General features: G+C 31.2%; 1 protein-coding gene across 1 annotated transcript; it reads right to left on the reverse strand.

The window, feature by feature from the left end:
* Positions 1-1,531: 1,531 nt before the first annotated feature.
* Hmgcr (HMG coenzyme A reductase) lies at positions 1,532-5,915 on the reverse strand. Its single transcript, XM_014424783.3, has one exon. The coding sequence runs from the start codon at positions 5,469-5,471 to the stop codon at positions 2,961-2,963; it is 2,511 nt and encodes an 836-aa protein (XP_014280269.1). The 5' UTR covers positions 5,472-5,915; the 3' UTR covers positions 1,532-2,960.
* Positions 5,916-17,495: the final 11,580 nt, after the last annotated feature.

Below are 17,495 nucleotides of genomic sequence, written 5' to 3' on the forward strand. Positions count from 1 at the left end.
ATTATATCTTTGTATTTTTATTTCTATCATTTTATCTTAACATAGTTTCATTTTGTATCTTTATAGCCCTGATGAAGCCCTGCAAAGTGGGGCGAAACGTTGGAAAATAAATAGTTGTTAACTATTTTTATTTCTCCTTTGACCGCAACCCTGACCATCTCCCTATATAAATAAAATTTAATGATTCCTTTTCCTTTGTTTCAAACTTTTCTACATAAAAATTGACAAATATCTCAGAATTTTGATTACATGTATAAAAAAAAAGAGCATATAGCATTTGATGACAAAAATGTTTCAAAACATAAGGTACTAGAATGTTTGTGCAAACAGGAGTCCAGGTAACACTTCAGACAGTGTGGATGCCAACTTTCCAAGGGCGAAGCCCTTTGACAAAAAGTTCACAAAGCTCTTACCTGAAGCAAGACTGTTCTGATGACAATGTCATCAAAGTACATGAACTTGGAAATACAGCTGGAAGCTAGGAGATAAGCCTCTCATTATAGGTGTTGCCAAGTTGAAGTACACACTTGATCTAGTTTTAAACTTAAAATATTTTCAGTAAACTATTTAGATCTATTTTTATATATTACAGTGACATATACTTGTTTTAATCCATGAAATAATATTCGCTAAATAGTTACAGAGAGTTCAAGGATACTAGTAGCTACTTATGAGATTCATCAAATTTTACCATAGTTAGTATTTAGGAGGTCCTTGCCATTATGGCAAATGGATGAGAACTTGCTTATATATATTCATACCTAAAATTACAAGGAGAAATAAAATTAAAATAAAACTATTAATAATTATATGCTTTTTCAATACCACTAGACCATCAATGGCAGCTAGTAAGGTTACCAACAAGACTTGAGGCATATCACTTAGAGAAAACATCAATCTGTCATAAGCAAAGTAGAGTAGCATTAGCATTTCCTCAGTTGGTAACTTTTTGTAAAACTTTGATATGTGCTATATCAGGGTGATATGTATGCTTCAAAACACATTTCATTCATATAATTTAGTTTAAGTTTAACTTATTTAGAAATGAGACAGTTCAGAAAAACCATACATAGTGACCAGAAAAATTTTGTGTGATGAAGAAACAAACAAATTCTTATTCAATCACTGTTTTATTACAGTTAAGGGCAAACAAATTAAAGACCTCAAGCTCTTCAAGTGGGAGATAACCCAACTGTTAAAGTGGAGAATTTATTATTCACATTAGGTATTATAAATAATTTTCAATTGTGAATCTTCAATAAAAAGTTCCAACAAGTACTTAAGATTACTTACATATTCGTAGGTTCTCACCTAATCAAAAGGAAAATGGATGATTTTTACTTCTTCCAAGCCAAAATAAAAATTCAAATATTTTTCATATAAAGTGGAATGGTATAACAAACCACCAGAATATGTATGAAGACCATAACAGTTATGGAGACCATTCAATAATAATTAGGATATTTATAATGAATTATATATATGCACATATAAAATCAGGGTGAAAGGTGAATAGATTAATGAAACAAAATAAAATACTAAGAATTCTCTTTAATTCATATTTTTCCAATACAAAACCAAAGAATAAGTTAATTCATGCAGATAAATATATAAAGATTTAATTTCTATAATGAAGCTTATTAAACAAGCGACATTATATTTTAAAGAATATGGACATGAATATACACACAAATACATCCTCCTTACACCCCTTCATTAATTCTATCTTTACATTTACAATATTTACATATTAAACTAAATGAAGATAAACCTTATTTAAACGTTTAGGAATTCCTTTGGATCATTTCTATACAATTTCATTAATTTAATATTTTAACAAGGAGAAAATATTACACCAACAAAATAAAAACAATGCCACAAAAAATTACTTTTAAAAAAAATGCTCATTATTTTGGGCAACTGTGAAAGGGAAATCAGTCCTAGTTTTACTTAAAATTCATAAATAGTCTATATAACATTTTGGCCAGAATGTTCCCTAGATTTAATTAACTTGTGTATTTGAACCCTTTCACTCCCATTGAGACAAAAACCCATATTCTCCATCCTTAAGAGGCCTTTTAAAAGCCTAATTTTTCATAATTGGTAGTGAAAGGGTTAAAGTAACAATGTCAAATACAGTAAAAAGCATGTCATTTTAAATATTTTTGCACTATTAAAATAAAAATCAATACAGTATTTATATTCTGAAAATAAAAAAAATGCATCTTTTAAAAATATGACTAAAACAATTAATAACAAGTCTTATATACATTTTTAGATAATAGATAATATTCAATTATTTAACACCTGAAATTTTCAGCAGTAGCCAATGTATAAATTAAGGATATTAAATATTAAAAGTAGTTTTATGGGTAAAATCACTCCCACAACAAATATAACATATTTCTAAGATATAACATTTCAGTCCTCTAACACAGTTGTTTATTAAAAAGTTATTTCTGTAAAAACAACTGTGTGTATTAAATGATTAATGGAAAGATAATCAATAATCTATTTTTTTTTTTTTTTATGAGAGAAGACATATGTATGAGCTAGATAAGATGTCATAATCAATTAAATACGCTCAAGATATAAATCAATTTGATACATTCCTTAAAAAATTCTAAATGAAATTAGTTCATGTTGAATAGTTTCCATGTAAATAGATATTTAATAGAAATGTTCAAATTAAAGAATAACATTAATGATACTCAATTTTTTCTTAAAATAAATAATCATTTGATACCAATAATCCATCATACACATACCATTATAGATAACTAACACAAAATAATTTAACACATACTAGTCATTAGTTAATTAGTTTTTAAATTCATAAAATCTAATATGTTAGTCTTTTGGTAGATAAGAAAACCAATTGAGCATTACTAACAAAAATTGATTATTTAAAAGAAAAAAAAGGTTTATCACAGATTAATAAATTATGTAATATAACACGGTTAACCAACACATTGCCACTGAGTTGGAAACTGTGCAGTAGAACGGTTGTGCTTCATGTGACTCTTGACTAAATGGCCAGCGGCAAGAGCAGATAGAAGAGATATTTCACCAGCAAGTACACTGGCGCATACCACCCTCGCCAAAGTATTAGCATTTTCACCAGGACACTGTTGATGAGCTCCACGGGCTCCAATGATATCTAGACAGGCTGCTTGGGGAGGAAGCTGGGTTCCACCGCCAACTGTCCCAATTTCTATAGAAGGCATTGTACAAGAAACGTAAAGATCCTCACCATCTTCTCCCCAAGGCTCCATTAAGGTCATACAATTGCTACTTCCTACATTCTGCGCAGGATCCTGTCCAGTAGCTATGTATATTGCAGTAACAATGTTTGCTGCATGAGCATTGAAACCTCCAATGCTCCCAGCAACCGCAGAGCCAATCAGGTTCTTGCTGATATTTACATCAATCAGAGCTTGAACAGAGGATTTTAAAACATTTTTAACTACTTTTGATGATATAATGGCCTCAGAAACAACTGATTTACCTCGCCCTTCAATCCAGTTCACTGCAGCTGGTTTCTTATCAGAGCAAAAGTTGCCACTCAAACTGAGAATTTCCATTTCTTGGAAAATTTTCTGAATTTCAAGCAATGCAAACTCTGTAGCTTTAGAAATCATATTCATACCCATTGCATCACCAGTAGTCGCAACAAACCTTATAAAAAGATACCTTCCAGCAATACGGCAATGAATTTTCACTAATTTTAAAAATCTGCTAGTAGAATCAAACTGAGCTTTGATTTCAGGAAAATTTTCACTGCTGAGTATCCAGGTCATAGCTTCACTGGCATGAGCTATTGAAGGGAACCTAACAACAGGACCTCTAGCCATGCCATCAGCAACTATGCGAGTAGTAACACCTGAATAAGAAAGTGCTCTACAACCTCTATTAGTACTGGCTACGAGGCACCCTTCAGTTGTTGCCATAGGAATGTTTACTTTCCTTCCATCTAACAAAAGGGGACCTGCGATTCCAACTGGTATTGGTACATAACCAATAACATTTTCACAACAGGTTCCCATAACTTTACTGTAGTCATAATGTAAATAAGGTAAATCATAAAAAGCACCTAATATACCATATCTTTCACCAATTAAATTTCTTCTGATTTTTACACCTCTTTCAGGATTATTCAAAATTTTTTCTAACTGATAAGCTTGAATCACACCATTTTCTGCAAGTAATTTAATTTCATCATCATTCAATTCCTCGGCAATGTCCCCAGAATTATTAATCTCGATACACTTTTCTAGAGATCTGATTTCCTCTGGAAATTGCTTATCCTCTTTCTTTTCTGTAGTTTTAATTTCAGTTCTCAAAAATAATTTATCAGTTTGGATGGCTACCTCTTTGCTAACCAGAATGATAGGAACCTTCCTTTCGACTTCAACTTTGGGTTTCTCGTTTAAGCCATATACTTCACTTGGGATCATCTCATCTTTATCTTCAAAGAAAATAAATTTAACTGTAAGAGCCAGAAGTAGAATAAGAACGACTATGTGATCAGCACCAAGTGTTATCCAGCGAAGTAAATAACCCTGTGCAGCAGGAGAAGGTGTATTTAACTGAATTGTGTGATCAGAGGTCATAAGGGGCAAAACACTTTCTTTTATATCCATTTCTTTTAATATCCAACGACTATGTAGATGAACAAATACTAAACCCCCAGACATTATCATTTTTACTCTTTGCAACACTGGATTCGGTTTTTGCCCATGCTCTTTTAGTTCTGTAATAGCCTTAAAACGACGATGCCATGAAGGGGTTTTTCCAGGATCACTACGGGCCAATTCTAAAATAAGGCTAAGACAAGAGGGATAAAAAGTCATAAAAACAATGTAGTTAACCAAGACTGAAAGGCATGCAAAGTAGCAGAGAATTTCTAACCTCCTTATCCCAGATAAAGTTCCAACACTCACAACTAATGTTTCAACGATTGTATCTAAAGTCAGAGATGGGCCTAAATGAGCCATTCCACGAGCAATATTATGTTTCACTTCTTCTTGGCTCGAAGCACTCAGGGCGAACTGGGCCAGTAAGGCTGCTTTCGACAAATCTATCAATAGAAGAAAGCAGAAGAGTGCATCTTTAAGATCTGAAACATCCCCTGTAAGGCAATTTATAACGCTGGAGCTGAATACAAAACTAGAAAACACTGTAAACAAACCAGCAATGCCTAAAATATATTTGGATCCTAATTTATGTAGATTTCTGAACTGATAGTAACTGTAAAGAACTGCAACACACCTAATAATAGTCATAGCAATCACATCAACAGCATTGTAATCCTGGCAGGGAGGTGTTTCACATAATTTCTGAGAATATGAATGAAAAACATTACCAGTATCTATTGAGAGAATACAGGCGGTGAGTGTTAAAGTTGCAACGATCACCTCCCATGGGTGGCTGGCGCAAAATTCACCATGTGCCCTGTAGAGCCCGACCATCGTGTAGTGTAGTAAAGTCAGCAGGAAGAACTGGGTATTTGAAGATGATTAGATGTCATTGCTAGGGCCAGGGCAACTAGACAGTCCTCGCAGAGCAATCAGGAGCCGTATAACCTCACACTTACATCACGGATCGATTTCACAAAGCCAAGGACGACCCCCCTACTTTCTACGAACTTTCACTAACACACACTCAGCTGGCAGACCGTGTAATCATCTCCCGCCAGCAGTGAAAATATTTATGTAACTTAATTTAAAAATTGTTACATGATTTTATGCAATTTCACTTTTTCTTGGTCACTGGCATCTAAATATTCCTTTTTTATTTTTAATTTACTAAAATCAAACGAAAGTTTACTTTTATAGAAACGTTTGGTAATGACAATGACGTTGAAACAATTAGTTTTATCACTTAAAATGCCATTGTTATAAAGGTTTTTTTTCTCTCGGCAACTAGCAAACTAATGGTCACAAATACATAGTTATAGTTTACCTTGACATATTTTCTTGAAATGCTCAAATGAGAAAAAATTACATAATATTTTAGTTTTATCGGAATATTATGTACATCATAATCTAACACTATTATAAAGAGAGATTTTTTTATTCATTTTCAGACTAACTTGGACAACTATTCAGAAAAAATATTTTACTTACTCAATTACGAAGCTGATATGTAAACGAGCTTAAAATTTTCTTGTAACCCCAATAAATTGCGTTTCTTTTATTCCCAACAGATTATGAAACAAAAATACTTCTGGTTATGATCTTTCGACCACTGCGATGTTTCTGAAAACCCTCTAAAAACTTTAGTAATTTTTTTTATGACCTGGTTAAACCCAGGAGAGCTTAAACACAGGACAACTAAATTTTCAATGCAATAGAAAGACTTTCTGATTTTGCTATTTTATCTTATCTGTTCTAAAATACACGAATAATTCTTAATTGTTCATTGACCAATTCATATTACCAGATAACCCGTTTAAATTCAAAACATTTTGGTCAACAACGCAGAAGTTACCTTGACACGTGTTACAGACAACAATGTATCCTGGACACTTAACTAAAGCATTACGCTTGCTGCAGCATTTTCAGGTTATTAAGTTTTTAAAAGATCGTAGGTACCATGGCTTCTTGTTAAGCTAAGCCTGATTCTTCAAAGCACCTTACTGTTTTGTTCCACAATTCTTTCTGTTAGACTAATTATTCTCTGTCCAACAAAGCTCTACGATCTCATAAATTAAAACTATTTTAAGCTGTTCCCCAAAGCTCTAATCTGGTCGCCTACATATTATCGACACCAAATAGCATTCTGACTACGACCAATATCGACGACACTGATATAGTTACGAGAAAGGTGGTGTAAAAGCAACTGTGGCATTACAACACAACCTGAACAAAATAGAAAACTTGAGAAAGATTAACACTGACATTTAAATGTGACACGAACATAACCAACAATAACATATACGAACATTGACTTCTTTTCAAAAGAAGATTGATTTACAGACGTAAATAAAATTGTTAAGATTGAACTGAAGGTGGTTACAAAATTCTCACAGAAGGCCATCGATATTGCGTGTCTACTGTAAGAATCAGTATAAGAAGGAAGGAAGGCAAGGACAATCTAAATCTAGGATCCACTGTGTCAGCAGAATCACTCTAATATCAGCATAATTCCGCCATTGTAACTCTAAAGGGGCCCGGTACACAAATATTGTTTAACAAAAAGATGGTGCATTTCTCTCAAGTCTCCTGTTTCGCCGAATCGAACGCAGTGGTTAGGAAAAACTCGTAGGAGCAAATCTGAGGGGCTATCTGGGAGCATATCTGCATAAGATCTAGCAGAAAAGAAAGAGCAAATGGAGATGAAGTCATAGGGTTGTTTGTAGCCAAGGGAGCTGAGGCGTTACCTTAGCAACCTCGAATCTGCAGTGACGCCTGTTCGAAATCGTTATTAGGAGGATTGACTTTTTTTTCGTGGTGGCCCCCAAAATAAAAACTTGAACTTTTCCACCATGGTTAGCACAGGTTGGAGGTTGGTTACTAGATACCCTCTCTTCCCCCTCGGCTACCCATACTACACACAGTCTGTATAGGCCATAAGAAACCTTGAACATGATTAATCCGAGTTCAAATTTAGGTATCCCAATAAACTTCAAATTATTACAAGAACGTTTGTAAACAATTCAATTGTGACAATTAGATCAGTGTTGAGGTCATTGTGAGCTATAATCTCGTAAAAATGAATGAGGCGTCCACAGCAATAAGAGATATTATTGATTGAATAAAAATCATTGTCGGAAGCTGCCCTTCTCTGAATAATTGTTGTTTAAACTTTTTGTTTTGATTTTTACGCGTAGAAAATGAACCTATGTTATGTTTTTGATCTAATTTGAGACATAGTTTAAATTGTTATCATTATCAAATTATGCACAATGAATTTTCTTTAAATGCTGGTATTACAGTAACGTTCTAGGACTTCTGAAGATCTTACATGCAAAAACGTTGTGAATCATTCAGACATTGCAATCAAGATTAGTTATTTTGTTGTTGGAAAACAAATTTATATCTGATACTTGTATGCTACTTTTTTTGTAACAATAAATGATAAAGAATTACTGGTTGAGGCTTAAAAACTATTTCCAATTAGACGTTTTATAATTTAATTTTATAGTTTTGAACCTTACTATCTTAGATTTTCTTTAAATTTTGTATAGATGTTGTATAGGTAAAAATATTTCCGAATATGAGAAAAATATTTCCCGAAACCTAATTTAAAATTTATATTTTATTTTTTCAGAGGGTACATGTTTTCAAGTTTATTCATTAAATAAATTATTGATGTAAATCACAGGGTAAAATATAAATGTGGGACGAAAATGGTTCCAATGTTAACAAAAGTAAAAACTAGAGCTCTACTCTCATAAATTCACCTAACCCAGAAACGTCAATGACTCAGGTTATAAGTTTTGGAAATGAGCGCAGAATATTTGTACATTTCTTTGATTGACAATGCTTCATCAAGAAACTTTCTGTTTCAACAAAGTGTTCATAGGCTGGCAACTAATGTCTAAATTGGTAATTTTCCTCTGCCCATTAAAAATTGTACTGGAGTTTGGATTTGATTTTCATCGGGTCTTTGCTAACTTACCCGAGCTACAAGTCTCTTCACAGAGCTATCTCCTAATTTCGTCGCAAGGGCCATGACCGTGAGCAGTGGTAAAAAGTGCCGCTCTACTACCAATTGAAAATATTCCTCATGAAAGCGGAGGTTTATGAAGTTTTTCTGTTTATATAGTTTTCTAGTTTTATTGTATTGTTGTTTATTTAGTTTTTCTGTTTATACAGGGGAACAGATCCATCTGAAAAAAAAAATCTTTAAGCTTTAGGGAATCAGAAATAATTACTTATCTAACTAAATTGTTCCTCTTTCTTTCCTGACTTGTAATCTACAATCTCGGATGTATTGTGGCCTGTCGTGAGTAACATGCTAAAATAATTAGTTTTTTTACGCTCTACTTTTACAACTATAAAACTACATTCCTTGATTTTTATAAACTATTGCTTCATTTGAATCATTTTCCGAAAACGTTGTCGAGCATTGGAACGCACCAATATCTTACGTTACTTTCCAAAACTACATTGGTCAAAAATTTATTCATTTACAAAACTAAATATTGGTAAACTATTTTTAAATGCTGTCATAAGCTTCTGAAATTAAAAGAATCTCCTAAAATATTTCCTGGGTGACTAACTAAATCACTATTCACGTCTGGGATATTTTAAATTTCATAAAAACTGTATTATTTACATTGCTAAATTCATGTGTGTTGAGCTTTTATTATTATTATTTTTTTAACAATGAAGCCATTTCTGTCCCAATCTTATAATATACATCAACACAAGCTATTCAAGGAATACATTTGAAAATTTTAAATTACGTGCTTTCTGGGAAAATTTAAATACAAATTTGAAATTAGGTTTTGAGAAATGTTAAACTTATCTTAACCTTCATTGTGTTGCATGTCATATGGAAGGCCATGGAATATATAATAAAATGACACTAATCTTTACTATCCACATCTCTACTCAGGTATTCGGAAGCTTCTGTAGAAATTAAAAAACTCGTTGTTCTCTGTTTTTAGCCTAATAATAAGGCTTGAAGTCTTTGTAATTAAAGAATGAGTGGATATCTAAATCAAATTTCACATTTTTCCAAGTCTTTACCTACCTATACATCTCTACAAATATGAAGAAAATTTGAGGTGGTAAGGTTCAAAACTGTGTCGAGTTGAAGTGGATTGGCTCATATTTATATAATCATAAATTTATGGTAGCAATTCCTATACTCCTGGATAAATATAAGAGAAGACGAAGTTCACGTCCAAAGATCTTGGAGGATCTTCTTCAGCCTTCTTGTGTATCCTCTTCTATCGAGTCCAAGGTCGTTCCAGCGCAGACCTTTCTTTTGTCTCCATTGTGTCATACATTGACGAAGGATACGAAATTATAGTTCTCGCCAATTAACTGATGGCAATCATTTTGTAGGACATAGATTAATGTTTAATAATATAAAAATTGTTGAAGATATTGTCCTGATGAATATTCAAGAAATTAAAATCATGTGAGAAAAAATGTAAACTATTACGGCTCTGACTATTAATGTAGCTAATAACTCAATCTCATTAAAAATAAATTAAAAAATACTTTTTTATTAAAAAAAAATAACATAAATCATATATGTGGGGCATTATGATCAAGAATATTTAAACCAGAAGAATAATAGACAAAACAAAAAAAATATTTTATATATAAAATCTTCCCTAGACAAATGACTAACTTGGAATCCACACACAAGACAGGAAACTGTATGACGATTCCGACTATAACAACACTTACCAGACCAACGGTTCAAGCTTCCAATCAATTACAAAATATTGATTTACCGGATTATAAGCCTTATTTGAACTTTTTTTTTAAGTCATTTTTCTTAAAAAGTTCCTAGTAAAATATAAAAGGGTCGTCACAATTTTCCTCAGGGCGGTTGAGTTTGTAGGAAAATAAGAAAAGCTATACACATGCATTGTTCATTCACTATTTAATTTTTTTTTTTTTTTTTTTTGTAATATTTTGAAAAAAGTAGTATTCGCTTGGCAGACCTCTTTTTTTTTTTTTGTTTTTTAAGTTTTATTTTTTAAAATTTATTGATAGATATTACAATTTGCCAAACAGTTGTGGGTAATAGATAATAGTGATGAATGATCTCATACATACTAAAATTAAATAAATGAATACAAAAAAAAAAAACTCTCTTAAAATATATACAAACAGAAGAATAAACAAAATGAACATAATCAAACTATCTGTATGAAAAATAAATAAATAAAATAATATAGTCTCTAGTCACATTTACACTCTAATATTTGGCAGACCTCTGGCATCCGCTTTGGGAACCGATGCACTGAGCCGTCAAATTCATCTGTTATCCTTTTGCTCCAAAATCCTTAAGGCTCCTTCCTTTGTCTCAAATAAAATCTTCCGTAAAGACCTTAATATTCTGTACACAGATCAAGCCCAAACCGTGTATCAATCCTTCCACAATATACTCCCAAACCCACTACTTTCTAGCTTTACTGCCTCTTCTATGCCTAATTATCTTCCGAGGTGCCTGAAAAGAAGATGGCCAGGATACCAGAATGTTATTGGAGTGCTACCAATGGTAATTTTTCAACAATCGGTCATCATATCTGATCGGATTTACTTGTTGTGTTTTTAGCTTTAAAACAGTGGTAAATTTCAATAAATTAAGAAACAAAAATATTAAAACTTGAATTAACCTAATTGCTGAGCTTATTTCTCCCACCCCTCCCTCTTCCAGTAGTTAGTTATCGATATATCTGTTCGAATTATGAATAATAAACTTTAATGTAAATCCCTTAACGAAAACATTCAGTTACTGTACTCAAAGAATTTCGGTTCCGACTTAATACCAATTCTTAAGTAATGAACCCGAGCAACAATTAAAATAATAAAAACAATATTCATTGAGTGAAAGGAAATAAATTGTAACGGTATTGATAAATCCAAATGTACTAATCTCTTAATCAACCTTCTACTGTGCACGGTCCGGCGGATAATGAGGAAGTGAAGTTTCCGGTATTGTCTCCCGTCTTAAGCAGAGTTGCCGAATGGGCGCATAATATTTACCTATAATTTTCTGGGACTTGGTTATGGTAGAGTTGTTTATGGTACTGACAAACAAAACTAAGGTACAGATATTTTTTTTAAAGAGTAATCTGAATTTATGTAGAATAATTAATTCAATGTTAAAATCAAATGGAGAAAAGTATACTTTTCATAAAATTCCAAATGTCTTAACCTGAAGTCACATATTTCATTGAAAAATTAATTTAGACAATTTTCAACTTCATCCTGCTACATTTTTTGTATTTTAAAAACTCACAAAACTATTTCAACAGATTACTACTGCATTTATTGTTTCGTTAAGTAGGGTTTATAAACCTAGAGTATAATACAGGATTTTTTAGGTCACTACCACAGCTAGGTCAAATACCGATTTCTTAAGAAAGAGTCCATGTTTGGGATGTGTTGGACTGGTTTTAAGGAATTTCAAGGTTTGATAATAGTTTCTTTTGGTTAGGATGGTTTCTATTTAAACTTATTCTATTTTCATAGGACTAGATGCGTCTTTTTAATTAACATCAGGACAGTTTGAACAAAAATCCAAAAAATGAATATTATAATAATACTAAATAAAAATTTTATATCCGTGTCGGAAAATTTTTTAATAAAGTATACAATAGTGTTGGATGTAAAAAGTGTGGCTTTCTTCTGGGAATTTATTATATTCTAAAAAAAAAAAAAGATCGAATATATTAAATCACTGTCCTGTATAATACTCTACTACATGTATAATACTCTATTTTAGCAGTTATATATCTTTCTTATTGCATTTCTTCATTTTTTCATGAGATTTAAGATGCGATGATTGATATGAAAGTTGAATTGCTACGAAATAATACTCGTAGGGTGAGAGGACTTTGAAAGAAGTCGTCCTTGAGCTCAATCTCGTTTAACCCAGAAACCTTCTTAAATGTGCGAAAAAAAATGGAATAAATAAAACATACGAAGTATGCTTGCATTAAAAAGCTCTAATCATATATTATTCTTCTTTCAAATTTGAGTATTAAAAAAAACCCAGATAATTTCATTATCTGTAAACATTTCTAAAATAAAAAATGTCTTAAATGTTTTGAATTATTTATCTGAATATATTATCTAATAATAAGTATTAGGATCTTATACTTAATATATAAACAATATAGTAAACTCTAGAATGGGGTTTTCACGCTCAATTGATAATGGGGAGAATTATTGTTAAGTACAATAAAAAAATATAACCGCCACCAGGTGCGTTAACAAAAAGGGGGCCAAGTGACTAAATGGCCTCGAATTATTAGAGACGGGGATTTTTTAATAACAATAATTTTAACAATTAATAACTAAAATTGTATTCTTATTTAGGACATATAGCAGAATATTCAGATTTTGAGTTCGAAGCTTGGTAGGCCTTAAAACCTGGCAAACAGGAGCCTCCAAAACCCTACTTACGAGACTGACCCTACCACAAACTAATATAATTTAAAAGAAAAACTATCCGTTTTATTTAATTTATGATTAATTATTTATATATTTTTATAAACAAAACAAACAAAAATTATTTTATTGCATAATGACTATGGTGGATTTTTAAATGCTGTATATAAGTAATGATAAGCTTTTAGAATTCACAAGAATTTAAATATTTTGTCATTTTAAAATGAACTATTGGATTTTCATTTATTAAAAAAAAGAAAGTTTATCTTCATTTATAGACTCAGGAGTAATGCCTGAAGTTATTGAATATGCTTTAACTCACTTTACGCGTCACCAGAGAAATCTGTTTTATTTTATTAACACTCATTTTGATAGTTACAAGACTACAAACGTCTGGTATTTAATCCAGAAACCATCTTAAATGTGCGAGAAAAAAAAATGGAACAAATAAAACATACGAAGTATGCTTACATGAAAAAACTCTAATCAGATATTATTATTCTATAAGACTAGAAAAAATAACCCACAAAAATGTATATTCTCTGTATAGGTTAGAAGAGGTTGAAATTGTTTTCTTTCTGATTTGTCTCATTTATATCGAAAAATAACTATTTTCGAAATATTATTATAGAAAAAATAAATGTTATTTACCTAGTTGGTTACAATTCATAGGCGCGCCATCGTGGGACAGAAGGGGGGAGCTGCCCCCTTAGAAGTAAGCAAAATATTAATTTAATAAAAAATAAAAAATTCAAGCAAATACTAATTGTAATAACTAATAAAGCACTGTAACAATTATATATAATTTTATTAAAATTTTGGTTTCATTCGCCTTTTCCGTGCTGTAATGTCACAACCTGATTGATTGACTTGGCTTACCCCCTCCTATTTGTGATCCTAGGTACGGCCTTGTTACAATTAATTCATTCTTAGTAAATCATACTATATTTATCAGTATATAAATATGAGACAAAAAAAAAAAAGAATCAAATGCGATCATATTGGCTGCTTACATAACTCCTTTGTCTAGTGTTCTTTTATATTCTGTTCGACGGTTGAACGTCTTCTGACTTCATCATTTCACATAAGTTGACATTGATTGCAGAGTGCCATTTGTAGAATTACTTCGCTTCTATGATTATAATTGCCTCATCAAAGGCAGACACTTTACCTATTTTAATCTTTTAATTGATTTTACCCGAACAGAATATCGGAATGGTTTCGAAAAGAGACGTCAAAAAAATGTTATTTCCTGTTATGTAAATGGTGAAAGCAAGTCAACAAGCCAACTCGAAATGAATGTGGTTTATAGGTTTGGAGTAAGAAAATAACGCACTACTTTACTTTTCTTCGAAAATATTCTTCCTTCTATTCACGAGAAGGTGTGAGGAAAATCATTTCTAAGAACGATGAGTAAACTGAAGATAAAATGGGTTTATGACGTAGATGATTTGGACCCAGTGAGTGAGAAACAATAGCGTAGCGGTGACTTGCATTTGCTATGTTCTTAAGTAATATAATACAGCGGAGGGAACACTGAACATGTAATCAAATGACCATCCAAGCCGTAGGTGGGATAATTGTATAAGGCGTGATTTAGTTTTCACGTAGATATTTATGTAGTCAAAAACTATAATAGGGATTAAAGAATACGACTATTGTGGTTCATTTAGAACACCACTGTTAAGCTCTTAGGTGTCCCTGGAACAGGTTGTCTAGAAATCACGCTAAAAATGTCAGGTCGATTACCTTCGGCAGATGAGGAAGGAAGTGCTTTATTTCCTTAACTCAATCAGAATGAGAAATTAATATACTGAAATATCTGAGCTGTTTCCTCACCACAAGTCCAATATAGCCATTGCTTGTATATAGATAGTATCTTTGACAATATTCACCTGATTTTTTACTTTCACTTACCTATATATGCAATATATATTAATTAATTTCACTTATATGTATATGGAATATATATTAAGGAGAAATACTGCAATCGTCAAAAACGAAACTAGTAGTTAGGGAAGGTGCTTGGGATGTTATTGCAACTTTTTTGTTAAAATCTATACATCAGAAGTGCCACTTAATATATTTATATATCCAGTTATATAAAAATGGCTCAAAGGATTTCGATTTAACACTGCATAAAAAAAAGTAGATCTTACATGTCAGCTAGGACTTTTCTTCATTTCAATAATTTGACAGGTCTTGAATGCAGAATTTTCAAAGTACTTCTTCTAAAATATCTTCTATTTTGTTTATTTTGAATAATCATCCATTTAGCATTGTTAATAGGAAAAAATAGACAAATATGGACAATGAAAGAATTTGATTATTAACTAGAGGAGAAAAAAAAAAATGAAATGCAGATTTTTTTAAAATTCACATAAATGGCGATAACTTCGAGAAGACTCCAGATGAAACTTGGGGACAGTAATAGAGTGATTAGTGAAACTTGTGTGATAGGCGCTCTGCACCAGATTTTTCTTTATTAACTCCTTTATTTTTTTTTTTAAAGATTTGTGGACAGTTTAATTATATTTGAGCACTATTTTGGATAACAACAGAACACACACCTAATGTACAATGCTAGAAATTATTATTATTATTATTATATAAGAAGATGGTCAGGGTTGCGGTCAAAAGTGAAACAAAAATAGTTATAAACTTCCCCTGACCTGAACTGAACCCTGACCATCTTCTTATATATCAATTTTTACGGTCAACTATATATACATATATTATTATTATTATTTTATTTTTTTTGGTGAAACTAAATTAAAATACAGCCAAAATCATTTTTCGAAAAGGAATGATACGGAAAATGCTCATATATAGTGAATATTAGATAATTTATTAAACAAAATGTTAATAATGATTATTATTTATTCCAATATTTGTTGATCCCGACCCCAAGAAGTTGGGCAGAAATTAGCGCTTAATGGATTAACGGAACATTAAATAAATGAAAATTGTATCCGTGGAAATCTTAGTTATTAAGTTACAGCTTTAGTTTCACTTCTTTGTACGCTATAGCCGCTACATAATAAATAGGTGGGACGGTTGTGACAATTCTTAAAGAATTTAATATTCATAGCATCACCAAAAATTGCCCAGAAACGCTATCTTATTGTTTTAAGCTATTTTATAATTTTGTGTGCATCTCAATACAATCTAAAGTATTTTTGAAACAATATAAATCATCTACAAAGACGGTACAGCACTGTATAATAAAAAATACTTGGAAAAAACTTCAAAAACTTTGTGAGATAAATTCACTAACAAAAAGTCAATTAAACGAAACACTTATGATGACAGTACTCTCACTACTCACTGCCGGCAGCTGTAAGTACAACTAGGACATTGTAGTGTTTTTTTTTGTTTTGTTTTTTCTGAACCCTCTAAAACAGAAATAAAAAGTAAATTAGTAAGTGCATTACTGTGAAAAAGAAAAGTAATTCGTGTTGTGTCTTACCTTTCACTACCTTTAGTATTTTAAGGTTACCTGTTATGTTTAATGTTATATATGAGCTATGACATTAAATATAACAGGTTACCTTAAAATACCAAAGGTAGTAATAGTTTATATATAAATAGTTTATTTCTGTTTTAGAGGGTTCGGAAAAAAAAACTAAATAAAAAATGTGCATATAATAGTAAAAGCATTGTAGTGGTGAATTATTAAAATAGGTTTTTACTGGAACGGACGCGTGGTCAAACCAAGGGACAGGGACTGAAATGTATTCTTCAGTATACTTTTTTGGTTTAACAATGTTTGAAGAATAGCAAATTGTTGTTAAATATATCATTACATATTATAAATCATAAATAGGTGTCTTAAAACAAATAATTTAATGACTGCAGTGCTATCTAACTTTATTGACTAAGGACATATTATAGTCGTTAGTTTATAAACCTTTTTGATGTTAAAAAATATATATTAACATATTTATTGAAAATTAGATTATCTTGATTAACATATGTAATTTTTGAGAAAAGTCCTTCTTATAGTTTTTTTTATTACATAATATTCCTTTGCCGACGTTTTGGGGCTCGTCCTCTGTGTTTAGGATGAACAACCTTTCCTTTTATCCATGTTAAAATATTTTTTCATAAATTGTTTCACAGAGTAGACAACTTGGATATTTTATTTTCACTATCATTTATTTTCATATTCAAGCAGGATAAATTATGAAATAATAAACTTATGACAAAGTATTTATTATGGATGTATAGGACTATACAACTACTGGAAAGAGGTTTCATCCTGAAGAGTCTTGAAACGTCAATAAAGGAATATTATATAATAAAGAAACTTTAAAAAGGATTTTTTTTGCAAAAAATTTTTTTTTTTTTATTTATTGATATTTACAACTGTATAAAAATACAACAAGTAAATTTGATCATAAT

This window comes from Halyomorpha halys, unplaced genomic scaffold (assembly GCF_000696795.3).
Source record: "Halyomorpha halys isolate HHAL.00 unplaced genomic scaffold, Hhal_1.1 Scaffold478.1, whole genome shotgun sequence".
NCBI classification, from domain to species: Eukaryota; Metazoa; Arthropoda; class Insecta; order Hemiptera; family Pentatomidae; genus Halyomorpha; species Halyomorpha halys.